This window comes from Colletes latitarsis, chromosome 8 (genome assembly GCF_051014445.1).
Source record: "Colletes latitarsis isolate SP2378_abdomen chromosome 8, iyColLati1, whole genome shotgun sequence".
NCBI classification, from domain to species: domain Eukaryota; kingdom Metazoa; phylum Arthropoda; class Insecta; order Hymenoptera; family Colletidae; genus Colletes; species Colletes latitarsis.
The window spans coordinates 29090535-29113470 of NC_135141.1; the positions used below are offsets into that span (position 1 = coordinate 29090535).

A 22936-nucleotide genomic window follows, 5' to 3' on the forward strand; every position below is an offset into this window, starting at 1 on the left:
AGGGGATTGCCGAAGGAAATTGAGCTCCGCGAGTGGCGGACAATCGTCGACGCGATCACGGAGACAGGAGACTTTAATAAGACCTGATCCCTTCTGACTGATTGCCAGAGATCAACCGCGATACGGTAAATCCATTCTTCGCCCCTAGAGTATCGATTCTGTCGTCCGTGGGGAGGCCTGCGAACCGTGACGCGTTCCTTCGGACGACGTTCGAACAGTGGCCATTTTTGGTACTCGATAAATTTTATACGTATTCAGGGTGTTTCTTTGTTAACGACACCTCGCAAGCTCAATAAATGAGTCTACCTCTGCGTTTGTATTTCTTTTTGCGCAACACTTACAATCGCCCCGCCGTCTTCGCTGAGAAATTCAAAATGGCGTGTGCGCTGACTTCTCGACCCCCTCACCAGCGTTAGATGCGTTTATCGCAACCGGAAAAATGGCCCCTCGTTGAGCGTCGTCGTTCATCGAAGGGACAAAGTCGTTGATCGTGGTCGAATCGCGGTACGCGACGAGCTACCGGGTGTACGAGTCGAAAATGAAATGTCTTCCGAGATAGTTGCGCCGCCCGTAGAAGCAGAATGCATTTTCACTGGGCGAACGCAATCTGACTTGGAATGTAAATTGCTACGGGGGCGCAGAGGCGTGCCTCGTTGTAGTCGGGCACGGTCGGGAAACGTATTTATTTTCACGGATTGCGTCGGATTCCGTTGGTTCAGTGCAAATGCTGCGCGCCGTGTTTCTCGAGGCGGGCGTTCATTTCGCATTTAAACGTAGTGACAAATCAAATCAAAGCGGCGTCTCGTTAGTCCGTTTAAACCCTTCTAAGCTAGGCGTCCCCGAGATTACTCTCTGTCTTTTTCTCTTCTCTGTCTTCTCCGACCTTCCCTTGCTCCGTCTTTTCCTCGCATCTGTCTCTGTCGTTCACCTTTTCCATTCTCTGGTTCAGCGAAGCCCCGCCGTCAGGCCGTTGGAAGTCCGCGACGAGGCCTTCGCGAGAAACGGAGCGGCTACCTCAAGCAAAAGGATTAACGAGAAGCGAGTTTAAAAGGAATAGAAGAAGAAGAAGCAATCGCGTTAACGCGTTCCTCTGCGCCTAGGCGTACGTTTAAGGGAGCAAAAAAGACACGCGTTATAGAGTTCGTGAACTGGACGACGGTCCCTTTACTCCTTTTTCAACGGCGATCGGCCGTAGGAGGACCGTTTTACAGTCGTCTTGTAAATTGAAGCAATAATAGACGCGACCTTTACCAGTAGACACATTACAACACCGAGTATATTTAGAGACGAAATTACACGTTTATACAGACCTAAGCGTATATATATATATAAATAATATATATATATTTATTTATTAATTTATGATGTTAAGTTTGGAAAGATGTTACGTTTTGAATACGAATGAAAACGAAAAAAAAATATACATGACGATAATGCGTACGTACGCGTCCCTCGTGAAAAATGTCGCGATCTCGAATACGCGCGCGGAAACACCGTGTGCGGGTGTAACGCGTCGCGGGGAAACGATCGAGGACCGTTGTACGTGGAGCAGGATGCTCCGAAATCCGTCTGTGCGTATTTCGCCGTCGAGCGCGCCCTCAAAACGCATACGCATCCCCCTGGAAATTTTACGCGGCACAGAACCCACGCTGATTAAAATCGCCCACTGTGACACAGTTCCTCGAGGGGAAGTTTCAACGTGAAATATTCATTTCTCCGCTGTACACCTTTAGCCCGGGCGGTCCAGAAACGTTTGGGTCCCCGCATAATTAGGTTAGGGAACGACCATTCCATCTGGCACTCATCGAAACGATCAACCCATTAACCCATTCAACCGTTCGGCTAATGCATCGACCCCGGTCAACTTTTTACAAACGTGCTTCGAGCAGATTTTTATTAACGTTTCCCGTCTTTATTTCAGCCGTCGAAACCGAAGAGATCGTATACAATTTAAATTGTTTCTAAATATAAAAAATATATTACACTGTATATTTTGAAAAGAAACAGAAAAATTTCTACGAAAACTAAAGTTTACAGTAAATATTAGTGAGAGACCAGTGGGTGAGCAAATAGGGTGGAACTATCGACGTTGCTCGAACAAGAATTTTGTTCGCCCTCTTTTGAAACCTTTTCAGTCGCGTCTTGTGAATTTTTGAGCGTCGAGTCCGAATCTGGTGATAAAAATTTCGCGAAATTCTAGTTTCAAATATGGATTCGACGTGCGAAAATCTGTAATGAACACACCTGTTTTTGTTAGAGGTGGGATTTCTATGTCGTAGTAATCAGTGTGCCCAATTCCGCGCCCCTCGTGCAATTTCCTGGCGAGCCCCCGCGCACCCTAACCGGTGGCGTTGAATTTTAACGGTTCCCCTGATACCCCGTCGCTTAATTTACGTTACCGTTCGGCTGCGCGGGTGGCGGCATAAAAAATTTACGCGGCTAAACGAGGACGAGGGGAGGTTAGGGGGATGAAATATTCGTGCCACCTGTAAGAACGTGATTCCGACGAAATCGGGTGGGACGTTCGGCGTTCGCGTATCTCTTCCGTAACGTTGGCCCCCGTCGAGTCACGCCGGGTCCAGACACCTCTGAAAAATTCATTTTACATTACGGCCGATTCGGGGACGAATCGAGGGTGAAAACGTCTCCGTAACGCGACGGTACCACTGACCTAGTGGATACATCACGACTTCTCTGGACCTCCTTGGCCGTCCATCACTCGGAAGTTGCGAAGTTCCCGATACGGAGTTCGCGACCAATCGCGACGAATCAGCTGGAAACTTATTCGCAGCGACGGGGGATCCTCCTGGCAATCTGGTTACGTCGAGGATTTTCCATTTCCCATTTCATGTTCCGTCGGGTAAGCTTTCGTCCTTCCTGCGATTGACGCCGATAAAACCACTAGCTATCGCGACGTCTCGGTTTCGGAGAACTTTATTCCGCGCTGTACTTACGGGGATAACGTCACAGGTGTCTCCGCCATTTTGCAAAGGAATTTCGATCCGACGCTCGAGGGGCGACCCTTGATTAAGTTACGAAGTATCTTTCGATCTGTTCGATGTTCGAAAAGTTACGAAATCTTAAGCTAAAATAAATAAGAACGTTCAAATCGTGTAAAAGTTTCGAATATATACTTTTGCATATTTCACCCTCTTCGAGCTAAACTTTGCGGGCTCTGCAACGTCTTATTGTGTACGATGGCACGGAAAAGAGAACTTTAACGATGGTGAAAAATAAGAATGAGTCGAGGAGGGAATAATAGAATATACATTTTCTTTCTTTTTTTAGTTTTGTGCTCTGGTTTATCTCCTGTAATAAAATTTAAGAGACTTATGAAAACACATTATGTCATTTGCAACTGCTCTCTCCTTCGAAAATATTGTGGCAAAAGTAACAGCTCGAGGTGTACTGTCGCAATAAAATGACGGGGAACCGTCGTCGTGTCAGCAATCCAAATAAGGGTCGACGAATAAAAAGTACAGGGAAAGGAACCTAGCCACGGGAGGCGAGACGTGTGTAAATATAAAATATTTCAGAATATACCAATCATAAATATCATACTTCAAGGGCACCATTAAACAATTTAAACAGAATTTTCCACAGCTTAACATCCTGCTCACTTTTTCTGTATTTGTTTAATAATTATTTTAAATCGTTGCCGTGTATGAGACAAGAAATATTCGACTGATAAATAATTGAAAAAACTCGGTTTATTATAAGAATTACTGGAATACAAGAACGACTGTCTGAGTAACGAGGTCGTATCAGGTCATATGTTTATAAATATGAACTTTACGTCACGTTTGGAAACATTATTCTATTTCAGATTTGAAACGCTAGTAATATTCTGCTTATTAATTTTACATATGTATTCGTATTGGTGCAGTGGGAATGGAAGGGTTGAGGATCGATCAGCTGCTAGAAATTAGAGAAAGAGTCTAATTATAAAAGGAAAGTGACATCTGGGATCTTCCTCTCGTTAGACGTCGAGCACACGGAAATTTTCATTAGCTGTATCGGGAATGAGCGGCACGATTTCACTCGCGCGATGATGTTGATACTCGGGGATCGATCGGTCCAGATTAGATGAGCGCGTTTGAAGGCGAACGGAGCGCAGGACAAAGAGCAAAGGGAATGAGGTTAAAGCCAGAACGGTAGAGACGCTCGGAGCAGCGGAAGAAATAGATTAAGGACCAATTAAAATAAAAGCGAAGCGGACGGGGTGGAAAAAGCGAGAAGGCTCCTGGACCACCCTCTGACAGCCGAAAATATTAGAGTCGGGAGCGTTTCGTTCGACCTACCTTCCCGCTCGGTTAGCCAAGATTCTTCGGTGGCACTTCGCCCGACTCGTTAGTCATGGTAGTTAGTCATGCTAGATGGATCCTGGCTGAAGAACGAAGACGGTTTAAAAAAAAAAAAAGAGGGCGGTCGCGCAAAGTGGCGAAGGGCTCGATCGCGCGAGAAAGACGCGAAGGGGTTCGAAGCAGAGCTCGAGACAGACAGGGGCAACAATTCTTACCTATCGAGTTGCGCAATAAGTCCATCCTTTATAAAAATAATAAATAATGCCAATTTTTTTTTTATAGGTCTTACTTTGTCAATGGTATACAGTGAATCAAATTAATATTTGATGATTTCTCTTCGTCGTAGTGTTTTATCAGAAGCTATACAATCGTAATAAAAAAACGAAATTACAGATGCATAATTTAGGCTAAGAAATGAGTCAGTCATAAGAAACGAGACGTTTCTCCACATTGAATCACCGGCTTCAATGATTCTCTTCCATAGTTAAGGGGTTAGAGTCGACGCAAATTACAATGTATAGCAGGTCCGAGGAGGTTAAATTACTCGAATGGTACCAGCCCCGGTTCGAAGTAGGGCAGGGACTGTTTAAATAATTTACTATTTGGATATTTGACAAATATTCGTACACCACGAATGAAATTCGAATATTATAAATTATCCCCTCTATGGAAACACTCATCTAGAAAGATTAAAACTGATTCTGATTGCCACGGCTTAACGTGGACAGCGTATTCGTTCGTGTCTAATAATAGGATCGAGGCAGAACCGTGTAAGGCTAATCACAGAAATGAGACGTGAAATAATCTATAAATACAAAAGTGATGTGTCATTAGCAAGAATGGGTATGAAAAAATTTCTCCAAGAATAATTAAAGTACTCGTATCTTTTGTTGATCAAATATGGCCGCTTCCTTCGAAGCGTAGTCGTTCCAAACAATAAAATTCGGCCATCGAAGCGTTCAGATATTCGAGGAGCATCAGCCCCAGTTCGAAGCAGCTTCTCCGACGCCCGTTTCCTCTTCCTTTCCACGCGGCGGCATCCCTTTTCCGGCTACGTTTCAGGGGGGGATTTCGATGCGTTTGAGGCGTGCCCCGTCGACGGTTATTTTTGTATGTACATAAAAAACAAAAGCTACGCAACGTCGAATGCGCATCACGTTTCTCGCGCGCGCGTAAACGTCCGTCTGAGTGTCCTGTTGTTTAAGTGTTCGTTTTCCCGTCTCTCTGTCTACGATAGTAATCTCCGCCGGTTTCATAACAACGATGCAAGAATACCAGTAACGATTTCGGGTACCTTTTCGGGGACGGGTGGGAGTGGTGGGTGTAATTTCGCTTGTAAATCATAAACGACACTTGCAGCGACGCATCGCTGTATTCCGTCGTTGACGCTAGCGAACGACGACGTTGCTCGATCGTTCGAGTGCCACTCGTGAGCCAGCCTTTTCGACGATGCTAATATCCCTAATGAAGAGTATCGATGGCACGGCGATCCCCTGCATCCGTAAAAAGACTCCCGTGGACGACCTGCCTTCGTCGATAATCCTTTCTCGGTAGCCTTCGTTTAATTCAGATACTCGAATCCACTTCTTTTCGCGCGTCGACTGCCATGCATTTGTAACCGACACTCGGGGATGAGCAGAGATCGTTTTATCTCTAAATAAAGAGATTTAAAAGCGTGATCGATCGAAACAAAGCTACGAATTGTGAATAGAACCTAAGAGAAAGTATTACGAAATTGATTTGGCGGTCAATGTATCGACGCGTGGACTTCTCGTATGATTTCTATAGTACGATTAACGCATTTTGGACGGCGCACTTATACAGGATGTACCATAAGGGAACCGACAAACTTTTGTAGCCTGTATAACAGATCCAAACGGTTAACTTTCAATTTAAAAGTTTATTTATCGTGTTTAGTTGGCGTATTAATAGCACGTAAAGCATATGAATCGAAAACTTACGACGAACAAAATATCCGTTCTTATTACGAAAGAATTTTTATTCTTCGTAAATTCTATTCAAACTGAAACTCTTATTTGTCTACCCTCGTCGAAACTTATAATGCGAGAACTTTTCTTTAAAATGTCCCATTCGAACTGCTTAAATAGAACCTATTAAAAAAGTTCCATAACTGTTTCGATCCCTCTCCTGAATAAAAAATGTCGTGTGTATGTACATACCGCGAGTCTATTTCCGTCCGTTATCGAGTTACGCCAAAAATAAAATACTACGCGTGTTTACAAGGAAACAAGCGTTTTTTTATTCTACGTCTACTTTTCTATTGCATTGTTATCGACTGTTTGACGGCGTTGGCGATGAATAGTCTAATAAAATGGTCGGCCGTTTTAAAATTCCACAGACAATAAATAATGTATCGTAAAACAAAGCGCGAGAAAGTACTTCATGAATATAAAGAAAATGTTGTTCGAAAATTTAGTAATAGTAATTTACGTTTCAACATCTTGGTTTGGTTCCTCGCCTGAGGGTTGAGAGGCATTCATGGAGATAATAAAATAAAATTGTGCCAACGAATGTTACAAAGCGAAACGTTTTAGTTATTAGTGGAATGAAAGAAGCGGTATGACTTTTAGATACGTTGTAACCCGCGATCAGAGATCTTTTGACCCGTCCAAAATGTGTTGATGCTAGTTTACGATATTAATTCCCCAGATAATAACAAGAAAATATGATAACGATCATAAAAAATTTACATCGTTGAGAAATTCCTTCAGTGTTCGAATAATTTTTTTGTCAAACACCAGGGTGTTCGCCGACCCGGCCATGTATATATACTCGTGTACCCGACGTAAATGAAGCTAGTACTGTGTAGAGTAGTTAAGGCTAAAGTTAAGACAATATTGAAAGCGTTTTCTTTTTCGTTATTATTATTATTTTTGAATCCTCGAAACAATACGAGTGCTTTGTCGCAGCTTGCGTATTTACGTGCGTTTATGAAACCGGCTTTTACGAATGCGTCCACTGTTTGTGCCGTTCTTACCCTTTTCTTCGTCCTTCGTCTGATAGTTTCCTGCGTGTCCTAACTGTACGGCGTCCACGTGAATCAAAGAAGAACCAATTGTACATGTTTCGTTGATCTCTGCGTAAATGTATTGCACTGTATCTATGTCAATTTTTCCTGTAAATAGTTTCGTGTTTATAGCCGTTCTGTACAGTCGCTTTGCCCCTTTCTCTTGCATCTGTCTCTCACCGGAAGTGGATGAACGTTAGGGACGCCGACCTCGGTGTCGGTGACTTTTCTATTTCGCTGATTCGCAGAATTCCATAGAATCGCTGAAACGATGGAATTGGCAGTGTTTTAAAGGCTCGCGATAAAATGTTTCTTTCTCGTCGCGACTTTTCGTTTCTTTTTATTTTTATTTATCTTTAGACTCGATAGCATTCTCTTTCGTTGTTCTTAGACTGACCGTAGCGGAAGTACTTTAAGTTTCCAACGTACTTCGAGTCGAAGAACACGCAAACGCCGGTCGAGCTCGATCGAACGCGTAATGTTTGCGGCGTTTGATATTAACGTAGATGTAAATTCGTATTTTCCATAAAATATATCGATCTCGTGTTTAGATTCATTCGACTTCAAACGACGACCATAGGAGTTCAATAAACTTTTGCTAACTGTTAAAACTCCGTAAAACAACTCTCGTCTTGTACGTTGTTTAAAGCTCCACTCGAAATTTCTTGTGAACTTTGGAAATGAGCTACGAATTTATACTTCACAATTTATATATATATATATATATATATAAAATATATATAAAAATATTATATATATATACATGTATATATATATAAAAAATATATATATATATAAACACATACTCACGGGTACATATGTATGTACGATTTACTGACATACGCGAAATATTTTACGTAACCATATAGAAATTTCATACATTGCTAATAAAAATGTTTAAGATATCTAATAAAGTTATATTGTATATTCAGTATATTCGGTAGACTGTGTTAAATCCCTTTTGTGTTGTGTCGTTTTGTTGTATACGTGATACTCTATGTTTAGCTGACTGTTCTAATCCCTCCGTTTTATGTGTCTGACCTTTTTGTGTGCTTGTTTTGGAACGTTAATTTTCATGTTTTATTTCGTACGTATCGACAAGGAAATATTCCTTTATGACTTTACAGCAGACCAAATGAATATCTGGCGGGTGTACGAAGATTTTAGGAATTTATTTTCTTAAAAATATAAAACCGTGGTACCAAAGGACACCGAGTTGCACTCCGTTGAATAAACAGGGGTGGTCGCAAGGTTTTTATGCTCGGGTACAAATAGATTTACTTTAGGGATAAAATTCTGTTTAAAAATACCACGCCGCCCGCAGACTATAAATTCAGCCACCCCCTATTCCATTGGGCATGCACAGGAAGTTCCTAAAGTGTAAGTTTAGTTTTTTCTCGATTTAAGTGGCATACCGGATGGTCTTTAGTAAGACGTCAACGAAAACATCCGAGGTACAACCAAACCCTAAAATATTTCTAGGCTTCCAAATTCGTAACGATGAAAGTAGGTAACATAAACAGAAAAAAAATAATTACTATATTTACTTCACAAATACTTTTATTCGTGCGATATGTATCAAGAATGGACATTTTACATGGAATGAATTGTTACTCGGTATCATTACTGACGATACTCTTACTTAAATACAGAGAAGGAAAATTTTTTAGGTCGTTACACTGTAGTAACTCTGAATGCTTCGTAATTGATCTTTATAACAGTATTGTACATATTTGACACGTTATTACTTTAGATACTGTTGAATTGGACATTGCTTTCACCTATGTCGGAATTGAACAGAGTATTAGTTTAACAATGTGGTACCAAGGTTTACAACAGTATGTTTAAAATATTACAATACTAAGTTTCTTTATCAGATAGCTATATTACAGCAAAATATCACAGATAAAGTTCGAAGTCCACTCTCGCGGCATTATAAAACTGATTATTTTGTCCTGTTCTTCGCACCCACGCTCCATTCTTAAAATAACCTTCCTTTGCCCACGCTTGCATTTGCTGACTTGTGTGTGGACCATGAATATCCGCGTTTTCGTCTTGTGACCATTTTAATTCCCAAGTCACTTCATCCTCTTTATCATCATCGTCATCATCGTCGTCGTCATCATCTTTCGCAGAATTTGTTGTTTTTTTAACGCCGCCTAAAAAAACAATATGAATATTCAGTATATTATATACGTATAATATAATTAATTACAAATAACATATAGTTATATAAAAAAAATAATTACTTTCGCTTTCGTCTAACTTTGCTTTCTCTTTTTCATCAAAGTCATCTGCATACATATCTAACTCTGCTTCCTGTTTCGAGGGATGGGCATGCTTTTCACCTTTCTCAACCTGTAAAAATGTATATTACAATAAACTTGTTAAAACATTTTCATACTTATTATTGTATTAATAACAAAACAAATTACTTTTTTTTTAATTTGATCGTAACTTTCTTGATATATATCCATATTTCCTGTACGGGTTAACAATTCATTTGCCAATTCTGTTAATTTCATGATAGTAACAGAACTTTCTTCGTCGTCTACTTCTTTCTTCTCTTTCTTCCTCTTCCATCTTTCTAATGTAGTTAATCTTTTCTTTCCTTTGCCTATAGATAAATGATACAATGAACATAATCTTCTTAAATCAAATTTAATCTATGTGAATACCTACCAAGCCTGCACAAAGCCTTGGAAACTGTTTCTCCAGGTCGTAAGTATTCCAATATTTGTTTATAGAGTTGAGTTGGATCAAACATAATATCTGGACCATCATCGTCACTATCGCTATCAGCCAATCCATGTTTCTCACTGCTTTCAGTTTCCTTCTTTACACTTGCTGTAGAACTCGGTTTGATCTATCAAGATTATGCCTTAGTAATGTTTTGCATCACTGAGTAAACAAGGCAGGTTTACAGATAATTATATTTCTCTGCTGTATGAAAACATATTCTGATATTTCAGTATGCAAGAATCCACAAACAAGAAACAGTTATAAAAATGAAGACACTCCTAATTTTTGCATTGATCTGTATTAAAGACTCACTTTCTACCATGACACATATTAATTTAAATTATACACTTTTAATACCATTATTGAATTTTAATTGTGTTTGGTTTACAAACCTGCATCCAATCAATGTTGTCTAACCAATTATCTCTAATTTCTTTCTCTTTGTTCCAAAGATAATGGCCGTCCTTATCAAAATGTCCTTCTTCTAATTCTTCTTTCATATTGAATGCTGTGAAACCCACATTTGTTTCCACAGCAGTTGGTCCATCCTCAACACCTAAACAGACCATGCAAATTTGTAGCATTTGTATTGAACATTACTTTGTGTACGCTTATACATACCTTCAAAATCATCCTCGTTCATTACATTATAATTATCCTCATTAGTTTCATCGTCTTCTTCATCCGAATCTAATGAATTCTTTATTGGTTGCTTATTATTAGTAGTACCAGCTTCCATCTCGTCAAATTTTCGTTTCAACATTGTCTTACTTTATGATTACTACTCGAACAATAACCGATATTCTTACTTTACCGTAATCACTTTATTGTTAATACTTTTGTGCCGTATTCTCAAATGTAATCAAAACTGTGAAGTATTTCATTCGACTAAACTAATAATAGAAATTCTTATCGAACAATGCCCCGTTTATATTAAGGAAAATATGATTCAACGTTACACGTTGATAAGTTTCAATTATTTTCACAGTATGTAACAAGTAAGCATTCTAAAGATACGTATTTAAAACGAAATAATAATTTGTACATTTCACTACACGCAATCTAGGTTAGATTGTAAGCAGAATGAGAAATGACATTGGTTTCCATAAGCGTCACCTGGTAGAATAAAGTACAGTGTGGACAGATTTGGTATAATTGAGTGCATCGACGGTGACGCTACTAACGACGAACTTCCTTAGCATCTAACCCAACGGAGTCATGGGGAAAGCCGACATATTCTACCGCACGAACCATATTACGTGAACTCAGCAATTCCCGCAACTTCGGAAAATTGAAAAAGAAATTTCTCCAAAATATATACATGGAATTTCAGGGCAACATCTCTAATCTCACATATATTTCCGGAAAAGAATTTTTTTCTCGGAAGTGTGTAGGATTTCGGAGGTATGTCTATTGATAAAAAATGATTGTAATAGACCCCCGCAACTGAAAATAATTTTTCCAGAATGATTTGAAATATTTTAATTTCGTTGAAAAATTTGTCTACCTATTCGAATTTTATTCTCGAAAGTTTTCTCAAAATTTAAATAATACCATCTAACGTTTCAATCACACAATAATTGCACATGTACCATGTTAGAGAAGAAGAAACAAACTTAGTGACTTTCTCCTCACTCTACATGAAACCATGTGACTGTAATACGTAATGTTTAATTTGTTTGGTATACAGTATAGTAAAGATGTCCTTGACATCAGCTGATTCTGTATACCTATAGTGTGCACGTAACTTGCAACATGTATCGATTGTTATGGCAATGAAGAAGTACAAAAAATTGATAAGGTTCGTAAATAAAAAATGTACAAATACAAATATATTTTAATAGACGAAATATTTAAAGAAATAGATTTTACATTTGATAGTTGTTCCAACACAATCGCGCATATTATTCGTACAATATGTTAAAAATAACCTCGTATAATAATAAATTTCATAGAATATAACTGAATAAAATACGTGATAAGACATACAATAATATATCTACTTCTACTTTCTTTCATCGTTATTAAGAAAATAGTAAGTATAACTGTTAAATATAAAGCAGAGTACATTCTTTGTTGACAGATTACATTAATAAACAAATAAAATTGTTCAACTTATACTGTGTGTTATATTTAAAAGTATAAATTGTGTTGTACAAATAAATGTTTATTATTATTGTGACTATTGCAAAGTGTCTGTTGTCTAAGTGTATTATGTGAGATTGTGCATAAATTTTTGTTAATAATTTATTATAAAAATTTGTATAACATACATATAATAGAGTGTTGTTGTAAAATATAATAACAAATGATATTGTTATTGTAAAGTACAATATCATATGACATTGCTTTATAATAGGTTATTAATATAAATCTTTCAAGCAGGCAAGTTATTTTGAGTATACCCTGAAGGTTGATTGCCAACCTCAAAAATTCAGAATCTACTTCTTCTATATAATATCTGAAAACTATTTTGATTAAATTCATTTAAAAATGGACTCAGATTCCACAGAAATGGTGAACGAAATCAAAAACAAGGTAATATTGCACTGGAATTGTCGGGGTCTTGTGGAATTTCCTGAAGCAATAAGAATCTATGGAAGTCATATTCAAGAGATATACTTAAAATGGAATAAACTTAATACATTGCCTCCATGGATCATAGAACTATTCAATGTAACTAATTTGTACATATATGGGAACTTAATCAAAGAATTACCTCTTGAACTTTGTCAAATGAGTCAATTAACAGTTCTTGATTTGAGTGCTAATAAACTAGAACAAATACCTTCTGAAATAGGAAAGTTAGTCAACTTAAAATCTTTATCACTAAACCAAAATTTTATAGACAAATTACCAGCTGGTAAGTCTTTAAATGTTATAAACACAAAGTTATTTTTAATCTGATTTTCTATGTAATTTTTATAGAAATGAATCAGATGCAAAACTTAGAAATTTTGTCCATTTGTGGAAATAAATTTGTGGCATTACCAGAATGGATTGGTTCTTTGCCTAAGCTAAAAGAATTAAATGCAGATAATAATTGTTTAAAAGAATTACCCAATAGGCTTACCTTATCACCAGAAATATCAGTAATTTCTGTGTGTTCTAACAGGTTGTTATAGATATTAAATAAATAGAAATGATTGCTAACTTAAGATACATTAGTTTATTAGGAATGACACTCCTGTTAACACTATTAAAGACTTCCATTTTAAATAGAATAACTTTTATATAGGCTAAGGTATTTACCACTAAATGGATTTGTATCATCTCCTTGCATTAGATTTGATGCAAATGTGTATTTGAATTATTTGTCTTATCCACTTCTTTATCAATTAACTACTCAAGCTCAAGATTTATTTACACATAATCAAAGAAGTGTTTTGGGTTATGGGTAAGTGTATTTTTAACAAATGTTGTGATAAATACAAACAATTTAACTTGAAATAAATTTAAAATATATTTGAACATTTTATGATAAATTAGTACATAATATAGTTTTTCAAAATAATAATAAACTCGAATTTATTACTACATTTATAAATATATACATGTATACAATCCTAGATGTTTTAAAATGCATTTTGAGAATACAGCATTACATAGAAATATAAAATTAAACATAAAAGTAAATGCAGTGCATGGAAAAAATACTGATTTTATGATTGAATTACCACGGCAGCTTTTTAAAGTTCACAATATACGTGAAAATACAGTTGTTTCTCTGTGGGAGTTAGCTTTGAGAAAAGCTTATACTAAGAGGTAACTACCACATTTCCTTTAACAAATACCTCATTTTCTCTGATACTTTGATGCAAAGGACCTTTAATACTTAATTTTAGGTATAAGCATACACTTAATATTTTTACATCACCTGTAAATATAGATGTTCAGTATGAACCGATTGCCATAAATAATGACCAAAATCTTGATTTTTCAATGCATCCCATAAACCATACTTCGTGTAACTTGCTAACTAATGGACCTGTTAGTATTTGTGTACATTCTGAATGTCAACAGCCAATCTTCACAGAAGCTTGGGTTATTGTTGGTATTAGCCATTATGCACAGCCTATAACAACAGTTGCATTATGTTGCTGTAAAAGGTAATATTTAGTATTGTCTATATGTTTATATATAATACCAAAGATTTTTCTTAATTTTGCAGATGCGCATCCGAATTTACTAAATATTCCAAAATGACAGTCAATCACGACTGGTATTATATAAATTAATGGTATTTGCATTGTTTAATAGGTAATTCTGTAAATATAACATACAAAAAATAAAAAGGTATTAATATTTTTAAATTAGATTTTAAATCTTTCATTTATAATGCTTTAAACATTTAGTAGCGGCACTCAGTGTACATCGTATGAAAACATTTACATATTTTATCTTACAATGATTAGTATGTTAAATTTCTATTATACAAAGAAATTATAAATATTTTAGTCCCTAAATGTCTGCTTTCAAAATAGCATGACTTTTATGTTATTTACAATTTAAATAAATGTCTATGTTTTAGTATAGTAAAAAACTTGTTTAGACCATTTTTCATTCAATTGGTTTGTATATAATTTTGCATTTAAGCTATAAGAAAATCTAAAGCTCTATCGCGGTCGATGTTACATTTTAGAAGTGCGGCGGATGCTTCTTCTTCAGGAAAACCTAAATCTCGTAAAGTACGTAGATTTTCATGATAAACTTTGGCTTTGTCTTGATTATACTCTGTAAGGGCAAGGGCTTTTTCTGCATCTTCTCCAGAGATTCCTATTTCTTCTAAGGATTGCACTGCTAATAAGTATTCTACAATTTTTTTATTATCTTGACCGCCTAAATCACGTATAGCGCGAGCAGCTTTCGATACAGGAAATCCCATATCACTTAAATGATGAGCCAATTTTTTGTCTTCTTCTGTTAAGTCTATTAGTAAATTCATAACAGTGACTTGATTTGATACCATTGGTTCTTCTTGTTTTTTTGTTTCACGAGAACTGGTATCAGGTGTTTCTAAATTTGGCCAAGGTTTCCAATTCTGTTATACAAACAAGAGATAAATAATTTGAAACTCAAATTTATTTCCAGAAACTTTACTTTTATGAAAAGATGTTATTACCTCCATAAAAGGTCTTTCTAAATCTCTTTGAAGCTCTTGTACAATTGCGGACACACTACGATGTTTAACATTTTCTTCATTGTTTTCTTCTTCCTGACCATTCATTTCATTTTTAGTATTATCACTTTTTTCTTCTACATGAATATCAGATTGATCATCAACAGTCAAATCATTCAGTATACTTTCTAATTTTGCTAGTGGTACCCATTGAGATGTAGGTTGTAACACCTATAAGATATACAATAAATGTATTTAAAATATAATTTGTTACTTCTTTATCATGATCATAAATCATTTTGTTAACCTGAGCAAGTTCTTCCATATCATTAATTGTTTTTAATTCCATATTATCGAATGGACTACTTGTATCATTATCAAAATCGGCAAAATTAAGACCATTTGTTTTTATATGATCTTGGAGATCATTAGCTGGTGGAGATAAAGGCTGTGGTGTAAGAATTGTAGTCTCTGGTGCAGGTGCATTTACAGGCAATTGTTTTGTTGTATCAGGCAATGGAGGTGGTGGAGGAGGTGAAAATTCTTTCTTTTCTTTCATCCTTTTTTCATCTAGTCGTGCATGCCGTGCCTTGTTATTTGCTTGTCTAACTTTACGCCATTCTGTCATCTATAAATCAAGTTTTTTATAAGTTATAACTGATTTATTCAAACATAATTTACAAATTTATACTTAAGCCAAATGTTTCTCAATATTTAATTACATTAAAAAATATCACCAAAGTAATTGTATTACATATATGTATGTGTTACAAAATACAATTCATATTAAACTGAATTTATATTTATATTTGAATTGATATAAAATAATACTCAACCTTTTCAAGCACCGATCGTTCTAAAGTAAAGTCATAAGTAAATTTTGATACGTCCGGCAGTTTATTATTATACGCAGCTGGTAGACACACTTTTCTTGGAGGTTTATAAGCCTCTGCAATTTTAACGTGAACTCCATCCATGTAAGATGCAACTAAATCACATTGGGCTGATACTGAGGAACGTGCCATATTTCACAACTAAAGAATTAAAATCTTAGAAAAATAATTTATTAAAATTTTAAATCACCATATAAGAACCTATATCATAACCTCATGCTATTGTATATGTTGCTAGTTTTCATATTGCTAGACAACTTTTTACACATAACACTGCATGTTTCCAAGTATATACACGAACAATGGCATATCTTATAACTAAATAACTTATATTAAATATAACGACTTGTTTTTAATAGCTTACAATGATTTAAACTTCTGACTTTCAACACAGCCATATTGAATTCCGACTATACAATCGATACTCAAATGAATCGATAAAACATCGAAGTTTATGTTTACTTTTAACGTCGTTTATTTTTGTGTGGACAGATTTGGCATAATTGAGTGCATCGACGGCAACACTACTAACGACAAACTTCCTCAGCATCTGACGGAGTCATGGGGAAAGCCGACATATCCTACCGCACGAACCACATTACGTGAGCTCGGCAATTCCAGTAACTTCGGGAAATCGAAAAAGAAGGTGCAACAGAGGACGGCTCTCTCGACTTCCACGAGGTGGTTCGAAATTACTTCAGGTAGCTTCGGAGAATCAAAAAAAAGAGCATGTGTCAGTTTGCCTTTGTCCCTGTCAGTTTTTTGCCCCTGCTGGTCTCTGCTAGTCTTTGCATGGCACTGTTGACCACAGCTGACCGTTGCTGACAACTTCTGACATGATATAATATAATATAATATATTTATATGTATTAAAACTGTGTATAATGTAAATCTATGGCAATAAATGATATAATTTCAAAGAATTCTGTGTTCTCATTATGTTTTACCTTCCTTTTCCTCTCCACATTATTCCCTTAGTTATAAGATACATGCATTTCTGCGAATTTCCGGGGAACTTAGAAACTTTTCTGAAAGAACGTGCCAGCCCCCCTCCATCTCTCCTGCTAGCCGTTAATCGCCAGTGCCTTTGCTAGCTGTGGAACTTAGAAATTTTTCTGAAAGAGCGCGAAAATTTTACATGATTTGCACTGCCATCTACGGCAAAACGCCGAACTTTGTCGTCAAATAGTTCATTATTTCAACGATAGATGGCGCTTATTTTCCGACCTCAAACCCCCTGGTGCTAAAACGCCCAAGTTTGTCGTCGAATAGTTCGTATCGTTCACGCTAGATGGATTTCTCGACAAACTTGGGCGTTTTAGCACCAGGGGGCTTGAGGTCGGTAAATAAGCGCCATCTAGCGTTGAAGGAAGCGAACTATTTCACGACAAACTTGGGCATTTTAGCACCAGGGGGTTTGAGGTCGGAAAATAAGCGCCATCTATCGTTGAAAATAATAAACTATCCACGCAACTTGGGCGGCTCTCTCGACTCCCAGGAAGAGCTTTGAGAAAGAGAGCATGTGTTAGTTTGCCTTTGTTAATCTTTCCGAAACTCTACGAGCTCGCGTAGACGCGTACGCGTGATTAATTTATGTAAGTTTAAGGTTCAATGAAATAAATAGGATGAAATACGAGGTAAGGTTTAATAACAATTTATTTTATCTTTATTAACAATAAATATAAATTATTGTCAACAGTAAAATCACAATATATATCTTTACTAAATTTGACGATAAAGGTTACTTTTTGTATACTTTCATAATTTTATAATATTCCTTATTTAAAGCCTATCTATTATAATACACATACACATATTGAACACATATACATATAGTTAAATTTTTTAACTTACTTTGTACTATACATGATACATACATATTTTAATTGATCTCATCGTGCAATATAATAAATTTTGTACAATTATGTAAACAGTTTAATTAAGCTAAAAAATATTCCCTATAAATTTTTATCATGTAGAAGATAATCGTTTACTTTTATCCTCTGTTTTTATTACAGATTTACTATTATGATTACTTTCAATTCTATTTGTGTGTTTTTTATTATTGTCACTTGTTGCTTCGTTTTGTTTATTTTCCATTGCTTTCATATATGCAAGAAAAGATGTCCAAATTAAACTGCAAACACTTACATAAACCACTCGGTTGTGTTCTGGTATTAAGAAAAAGTTAATGGTCTGCAGAACAGGCCATACACAAACACCAACCTGTAAATAAATTATTAATTTCATTCTTTTGTTATACTTATTTACGAATATATTTTGTATTAATTATATAAAAATTTTACTTTATAAGTTGGCCAAAATTTTCGTTTAACTTCTTCAATACATTCTGATACTGGTTTCATTTCAAGAAGGTTTATACCAAAGAAAAAGCAACACATTGCAGCAGGACTATAAGTGACTTGTTCTACCAAAGCCTGTAAAAAGAAATTTTGTTAATTGTTACTATAATACTTAACATATAGAAACTGTATTTTATTTCATATTATCATACTTTGGTAATTGCATATTTAAGATCTGACTTTGGCCAAAAATATGAGGAGCATTTCAACCAACAATACAATGTTGGAGCTACAAAAAAGCCACCATACAAACTGAATCTTAATGCTTGTATATAATTTAATTCTTCATTTCCGGCGATCTTTTGTTGGAGTAAACTTCCTGTAGGCCATATGATAGTGTATGATGCCATCCCTCTTACGATTGGATATTTTTGCGATATCTCGCGAAATTTTCCAAAAATTACACGCATTTTTAATGTCGTCACTAAAATACAAATAATTTCAATTACAAGTAAAATATTTAATAAAGTATTATTAATAAAGATGTTCATAGAATATACAGAGTCTACGAAACGAAATACAAAACGGATTAATTAAACTTAAAGTTTTACTAAAAAAGTTATAGATTTAAATTTTAATCGTATTAATGTACATATATTACATCATTATATATTTTAATCTGTGACAATTTATAAAGTACACGCTATTTTTGTAGCACGTGACAAGTAATTTCAGAATGAATGATATAGCGCGCCAAACAGGAGGGCGCTGTGGTGCATATGCTATCGATGTTTCAGAAATAGAGAAGTTGTACATTCAATGTATACATAGTTAAAAAACATTTAATCAAAGCTTTGTCAATAGAAATGTCATCGATTCAGATGTTGATCTATTGATAAAAAACACTGTTAAATTCTCAAAAACATAAAATTATTCAAATTCATGATGTAATAGTGTCATGTAGCGTGAATAATCTTGTTTCATTTCATTCCCTATACTTTGTTCATGCATCGTACCTTTTTTTGACTAGTGGACGAAATGTCGGCTGCGTTACCGCGGTTTGTTCGAGCGTGACGCGAGGGAACTCGCTGCACCGCGGTTTTGTATGAGGTACCGATCTCGTAAGGTTGACACATCTGGAAATGATTCGCTACTACGGAAACACACGCATACTGGCAATGGCTGAGGTGAGACTTATATGCGACACGCGCAAAACTACTGATGATGACGAAACTGGTCGATCCATTCTTATCTGTCCTTGGTAATTTTACGTCTTTCGAGTGCAGTTTTTCGTTAGTATAATATAGCACACAAGTGACTATGCATCGTTATTTAATTACGTAAAAATCGATAATATCGATAACATGTAATGAGAGTAAAACAATATTAGAATATGCATGATATCAGTGAAATTGAACAAGGTATAAGCAAGTGTTTGGTTAACACAGTTAAATAGAACACAATAAGGTTTGAAATAAAACATTTATCGATTAAAATTTTCTTTTGTAATTATATAGCATATACAACAACGTTGCGACGCGACTTTATTCTAAAGTAAATTGTAGTTTCTTGGTCTTTTCACTTGTACCATATTTCCATTTAATGATATTTTTCTTAAATAATTACAATATTCACAAACTTAATCAAATGTCATTGAATGCAGTAACGAACATATAACATAATATTGAAAGTATACTATAAAATGAATAAAAGTACACATGTACTTATATTGTCCATAATAAATTCTATCGATGTTATATATACTAAAAGATAGAATTCATACAATTATACATAATATATATTTATATTGTCTTGAGTGATTTGTATTCAAACCTATGTATGTAAAAAGAATACATAATTCACTTTAATGAAATGTTTATAAAAACATTACTAATTATGACACATTATTCATAAAAATATTTCTTTCTTTATTATCTTCCTTATATGCAATTACCATAAACAAAAGTTCCTATTATAGTATCAAATAAAGATTCAACAAAAATCGACTGTGTAAACATTTTTTTCTATAATTCTGTATTATTTTTACTATTTCTAATAATAAAAAAATACTGCATGTATCCAATGATCGTTATCCACATCCATTCTTTAAAATTATATACACAGAACAGCCTTCAGAAATTGTCAACAAATTTTTCTGTGATTTTGCACATTATTGGCACAGTCTGATTTATAAACCATCCAATTATTTAAACTATATAACTTAGTACTACTCATTTTGCAGTAATGTCAAACAAATCACAAATCCCTTCATTCTCACTAAGATTAAAGTGATAATCTTTTTCACTAGGTGGTGGACTTAATCTCACTAATGGTCCATAAACTGTAAATAAAATTTATAAAATTATAAACACTTTCAGTATTACCTGTCCATTTAAATATTGTTACAAATGTTTTTACTTACTGTCAGAATAAAGTTGATCAAATAGTTCCAAATCTTTCTGAGCTATATCTGAAATCATAACATGCAAGTGAATACTGCTTACTATATTTATACCATACGAATTTATGTTATCTACCTGATGTGCTGACATCGCGAAGTACTATTTTTGCTTCTATTAATTCTGCATCATCCTCTTCATCCTCGTCAGATATGACAGGATCAGGTTTACTTGCTCCTTTTGGTGGCCTAAAACAATACACTTTTAAAATTAGTATAATTGTACAGAACAAGTATTTATGATGCTACTGTATTGTATGATCTATACCAAAAGAATAGATTTTTCCTAGATATCTATTCATCCCCTTACAAGATCAATTATTGTATGCTCTTTGCAGGTCAAAAATATTATCTTACTAATTTTGATGCGAATAGAGCAAGTTTCTTTATTTCTATAAGTTCTTCCTTACCTTCCAACTTTTCTCTTTGGTTTAACATTAGTTTCCTCCTTCTTTTCATCTTCTTCTTTGCATCTTTTTGTACCTTTTGCCTCTTCTTGCAATCTCATTTCTAATATTTTATTATCGTATGTTTTAGCTAATTCTGGTTGAATCATATATACCTTAATTTCTCCTGAGCTACTTTTAAGAAACATTTCATAATTTATTTCTTTTTCTTCTTCTTCTAAGGGCTAGCAATAAAAACCATGTATACATAATAAAACATTATTATATAATATATATAAAGCTGTATAAATATAAAGTATAGTACCTGTGTTATATTTGGTACGCTTAATTCTGTATCAGGAGGAGCTTGAATTCCTAATACAAATTCAGCTGGAAAGTTTTCTTTTACATCTTCATACGTGATATATGCATATTTCCTATTAATCAAGTCGTTTTCTATATTTTTTATACTTTGTTGAATCCATTGTGTGTGCATATCCAATAATTGTTCATGATCTTCCAGCTTTTTAATTTCATCTTTTAAATCAGTCAATTTCTCACCAACTTCTTGAGTGTTACAACCTGGACCTGCTCCTCTGTTGATATATTTAAAATATTATATTATATAAGATATGTAAAACTGAATCATAAAATTTACATACAGAGTGTACAAAGTATTCAAAAAATGATGAACACAAAAAGAACATACTTCCACTGGATACTATTTTTACTTTTCTTTTCTATGAGTCCAATACCTTCAAGGACGTTTGTGATATCATAAATTCGTCTTTTCTGTCGTACTTCTAAAATATCAGCAGCCTAGAATTTTATAAATTTATTATCATACGTTATCAGATATAACCAGTGGCTGAACATTTTATTATTTTTTAGGTTATGTAGGATAGCACATTGAGATATCAAAACTTCTAACGTATTAGTCGTGTAATTTTAAACTCGTATAATTTATAGTATAGAAGTATTCTTTAAAGTAAAGATATTGGTAATGAAACTGAAATGCTGATTTTAGCGGTACTTGTTTCAAAATTCCCGCAAGCTAGAAATGGCGTGTACACCCGCGACAACTTAACCTAGCAGGCAGGTTAACTTTTTATATCTGGGCTTTTACGAAAACACTTACTACTTTTAGATCGAGGACACCATCTTTCGCTTTCTGTAATAAAGTGACAAAACGAGTCGTTAATAGACCAAGAGACTTTTCAAATCTACTTTGTTGATTATCTGCCATTCTCGAGGTCGTTGTCAAAATTTTCAAAACTCACTATTCCCTTCGAAATTGCCGCAACACCACAGACGCCATCCTAGCTAATGCGCAGGAAGTATTTAAATATGAGCGCGTCTCTAGTGTCGATAGAGTGTTGAGATTTAACGTATGTATTTATAAATGATTATTGTTACTTCAATTATCAAATGGTGTTTTCTTTTCAAAAGTTTGATAGTGATAAATGGAATAAAACTAAGTTAAAAGTTATGACAGGAAACATATTTTTTACGTTTGTAGACCATCCAAAATCAAATCACTAGTTTGTCTTTTATCTCTGAAATTTTTATATTATTCGATTTATCAGTATAGGTTTTCATATAAATAGTTATTGATACAGCGGGTAAAATAACTTTTTTAAAGTTTAAGTACAGGTTAGAAGATATTTTATACTGGGAACAATTATTTCGTAAATTAAACTTGT

The 22936-nt window shown here is 34.9% G+C and overlaps 6 protein-coding genes across 17 annotated transcripts in view; 2 read left to right on the plus strand and 4 right to left on the minus strand.

The window, feature by feature from the left end:
• The window catches only part of LOC143344814 (prolyl endopeptidase), a 64984-nt gene extending 56085 nt beyond the window's left edge, over nucleotides 1-8899 (plus strand). The window contains exon 13 of the mRNA XM_076771262.1: nucleotides 3-8899. Within this exon, the coding sequence (XP_076627377.1) occupies nucleotides 3-23 (21 nt within the window). The 3' untranslated portion in view covers nucleotides 24-8899. The remainder of the gene's footprint in view (nucleotides 1-2) is intronic.
• Nucleotides 8875-11535, minus strand: Holn1 (CD2 antigen cytoplasmic tail-binding protein 2 homolog holn1). Of its 2 annotated transcripts, XM_076771314.1 has the most exons (7): nucleotides 11191-11535; nucleotides 10696-10855; nucleotides 10467-10630; nucleotides 10015-10198; nucleotides 9768-9949; nucleotides 9582-9690; nucleotides 8875-9491 (listed from the first exon to the last, which is right to left on the minus strand). In XM_076771314.1, exons 2-7 carry the CDS (start codon nucleotides 10835-10837, stop codon nucleotides 9232-9234), a joined length of 1041 nt encoding a protein of 346 aa, XP_076627429.1. In that variant the 5' UTR covers nucleotides 10838-10855; nucleotides 11191-11535; the 3' UTR covers nucleotides 8875-9231. The 2 variants fall into 2 exon arrangements, with proteins under 2 accessions (XP_076627429.1, XP_076627428.1); XM_076771313.1 differs by having other exon boundaries at nucleotides 10696-11526.
• A 60-nt stretch (nucleotides 11536-11595) lies between these two features.
• LOC143344823 (uncharacterized) lies at nucleotides 11596-14455 on the plus strand. Of its 7 annotated transcripts, none has more exons than XM_076771294.1 (7): nucleotides 11596-11875; nucleotides 12460-12937; nucleotides 13003-13189; nucleotides 13313-13471; nucleotides 13645-13839; nucleotides 13920-14183; nucleotides 14246-14455. In XM_076771294.1, exons 2-7 carry the CDS (start codon nucleotides 12568-12570, stop codon nucleotides 14310-14312), a joined length of 1242 nt encoding a protein of 413 aa, XP_076627409.1. In that variant the 5' UTR covers nucleotides 11596-11875; nucleotides 12460-12567; the 3' UTR covers nucleotides 14313-14455. The 7 variants fall into 7 exon arrangements, with proteins under 7 accessions (XP_076627409.1, XP_076627408.1, XP_076627411.1 ...); XM_076771293.1 differs by having other exon boundaries at nucleotides 11597-12109; nucleotides 12434-12937; XM_076771296.1 differs by having other exon boundaries at nucleotides 11770-11875; nucleotides 12578-12937.
• LOC143344825 (uncharacterized) lies at nucleotides 14388-17130 on the minus strand. Of its 5 annotated transcripts, none has more exons than XM_076771300.1 (6): nucleotides 17034-17130; nucleotides 16451-16917; nucleotides 16030-16202; nucleotides 15501-15821; nucleotides 15197-15424; nucleotides 14388-15115 (listed from the first exon to the last, which is right to left on the minus strand). In XM_076771300.1, the coding sequence occupies exons 2-6, from the start codon at nucleotides 16482-16484 to the stop codon at nucleotides 14666-14668; spliced, it is 1206 nt and encodes a 401-aa protein (XP_076627415.1). In that variant the 5' UTR covers nucleotides 16485-16917; nucleotides 17034-17130; the 3' UTR covers nucleotides 14388-14665. The 5 variants fall into 5 exon arrangements, with proteins under 5 accessions (XP_076627415.1, XP_076627419.1, XP_076627418.1 ...); XM_076771304.1 differs by having other exon boundaries at nucleotides 16030-16227; XM_076771303.1 differs by having other exon boundaries at nucleotides 16030-16242.
• Nucleotides 17131-17784: 654 nt separating this feature from the next.
• On the minus strand, nucleotides 17785-19750 carry LOC143344568 (mpv17-like protein). The gene is made up of 4 exons (XM_076770737.1): nucleotides 19406-19750; nucleotides 18602-18873; nucleotides 18393-18524; nucleotides 17785-18312 (listed from the first exon to the last, which is right to left on the minus strand). The coding sequence occupies exons 2-4, from the start codon at nucleotides 18857-18859 to the stop codon at nucleotides 18058-18060; spliced, it is 645 nt and encodes a 214-aa protein (XP_076626852.1). The 5' UTR covers nucleotides 18860-18873; nucleotides 19406-19750; the 3' UTR covers nucleotides 17785-18057.
• Nucleotides 19751-20196: 446 nt separating this feature from the next.
• Nucleotides 20197-22551, minus strand: LOC143344567 (transcription factor E2F5). Its single transcript, XM_076770735.1, has 7 exons — nucleotides 22372-22551; nucleotides 21943-22052; nucleotides 21559-21829; nucleotides 21258-21478; nucleotides 20927-21036; nucleotides 20812-20859; nucleotides 20197-20730 (listed from the first exon to the last, which is right to left on the minus strand). Exons 1-7 carry the CDS (start codon nucleotides 22477-22479, stop codon nucleotides 20621-20623), a joined length of 978 nt encoding a protein of 325 aa, XP_076626850.1. The 5' UTR covers nucleotides 22480-22551; the 3' UTR covers nucleotides 20197-20620.
• Nucleotides 22552-22936: the final 385 nt, after the last annotated feature.

What these genes read in the sequence shown, in the direction of transcription:
- Holn1 (XM_076771314.1), bottom strand. Translation starts at nt 10,837, where the DNA reads ATGTTGAAACGAAAATTTGACGAGATGGAAGCTGGTACTACTAATAAT. An exon ending in ACAACATTGATTGGATGCAG is followed by an intron (nt 10,199 to 10,466) that starts GTTTGTAAACCA and finishes TAATCTTGATAG; the next exon opens with ATCAAACCGAGTTCTACAGC. An exon ending in ACGATCAAATTAAAAAAAAA is followed by an intron (nt 9,691 to 9,767) that starts GTAATTTGTTTT and finishes ACATTTTTACAG; the next exon opens with GTTGAGAAAGGTGAAAAGCA.
- LOC143344823 (XM_076771294.1), top strand. Translation starts at nt 12,568, where the DNA reads ATGGACTCAGATTCCACAGAAATGGTGAACGAAATCAAAAACAAGGTA. An exon ending in TATAGACAAATTACCAGCTG is followed by an intron (nt 12,938 to 13,002) that starts GTAAGTCTTTAA and finishes TAATTTTTATAG; the next exon opens with AAATGAATCAGATGCAAAAC. An exon ending in AGAAGTGTTTTGGGTTATGG is followed by an intron (nt 13,472 to 13,644) that starts GTAAGTGTATTT and finishes ATACAATCCTAG; the next exon opens with ATGTTTTAAAATGCATTTTG.
- LOC143344825 (XM_076771300.1), bottom strand. Translation starts at nt 16,484, where the DNA reads ATGGCTGTGTTGAAAGTCAGAAGTTTAAATCATT. An exon ending in AACGATCGGTGCTTGAAAAG is followed by an intron (nt 15,822 to 16,029) that starts GTTGAGTATTAT and finishes CTTGATTTATAG; the next exon opens with ATGACAGAATGGCGTAAAGT. An exon ending in TAGAAAGACCTTTTATGGAG is followed by an intron (nt 15,116 to 15,196) that starts GTAATAACATCT and finishes TTTGTATAACAG; the next exon opens with AATTGGAAACCTTGGCCAAA.
- LOC143344568 (XM_076770737.1), bottom strand. Translation starts at nt 18,859, where the DNA reads ATGCGTGTAATTTTTGGAAAATTTCGCGAGATATCGCAAAAATATCCA. An exon ending in TTAAATATGCAATTACCAAA is followed by an intron (nt 18,525 to 18,601) that starts GTATGATAATAT and finishes TTCTTTTTACAG; the next exon opens with GCTTTGGTAGAACAAGTCAC. An exon ending in AATTTTGGCCAACTTATAAA is followed by an intron (nt 18,313 to 18,392) that starts GTAAAATTTTTA and finishes ATTTATTTACAG; the next exon opens with GTTGGTGTTTGTGTATGGCC.
- LOC143344567 (XM_076770735.1), bottom strand. Translation starts at nt 22,479, where the DNA reads ATGGCAGATAATCAACAAAGTAGATTTGAAAAGTCTCTTGGTCTATTA. An exon ending in GTGTCCTCGATCTAAAAGTA is followed by an intron (nt 22,053 to 22,371) that starts GTAAGTGTTTTC and finishes ATAAAATTCTAG; the next exon opens with GCTGCTGATATTTTAGAAGT. An exon ending in AAAAATAGTATCCAGTGGAA is followed by an intron (nt 21,830 to 21,942) that starts GTATGTTCTTTT and finishes ATATATCAACAG; the next exon opens with AGGAGCAGGTCCAGGTTGTA.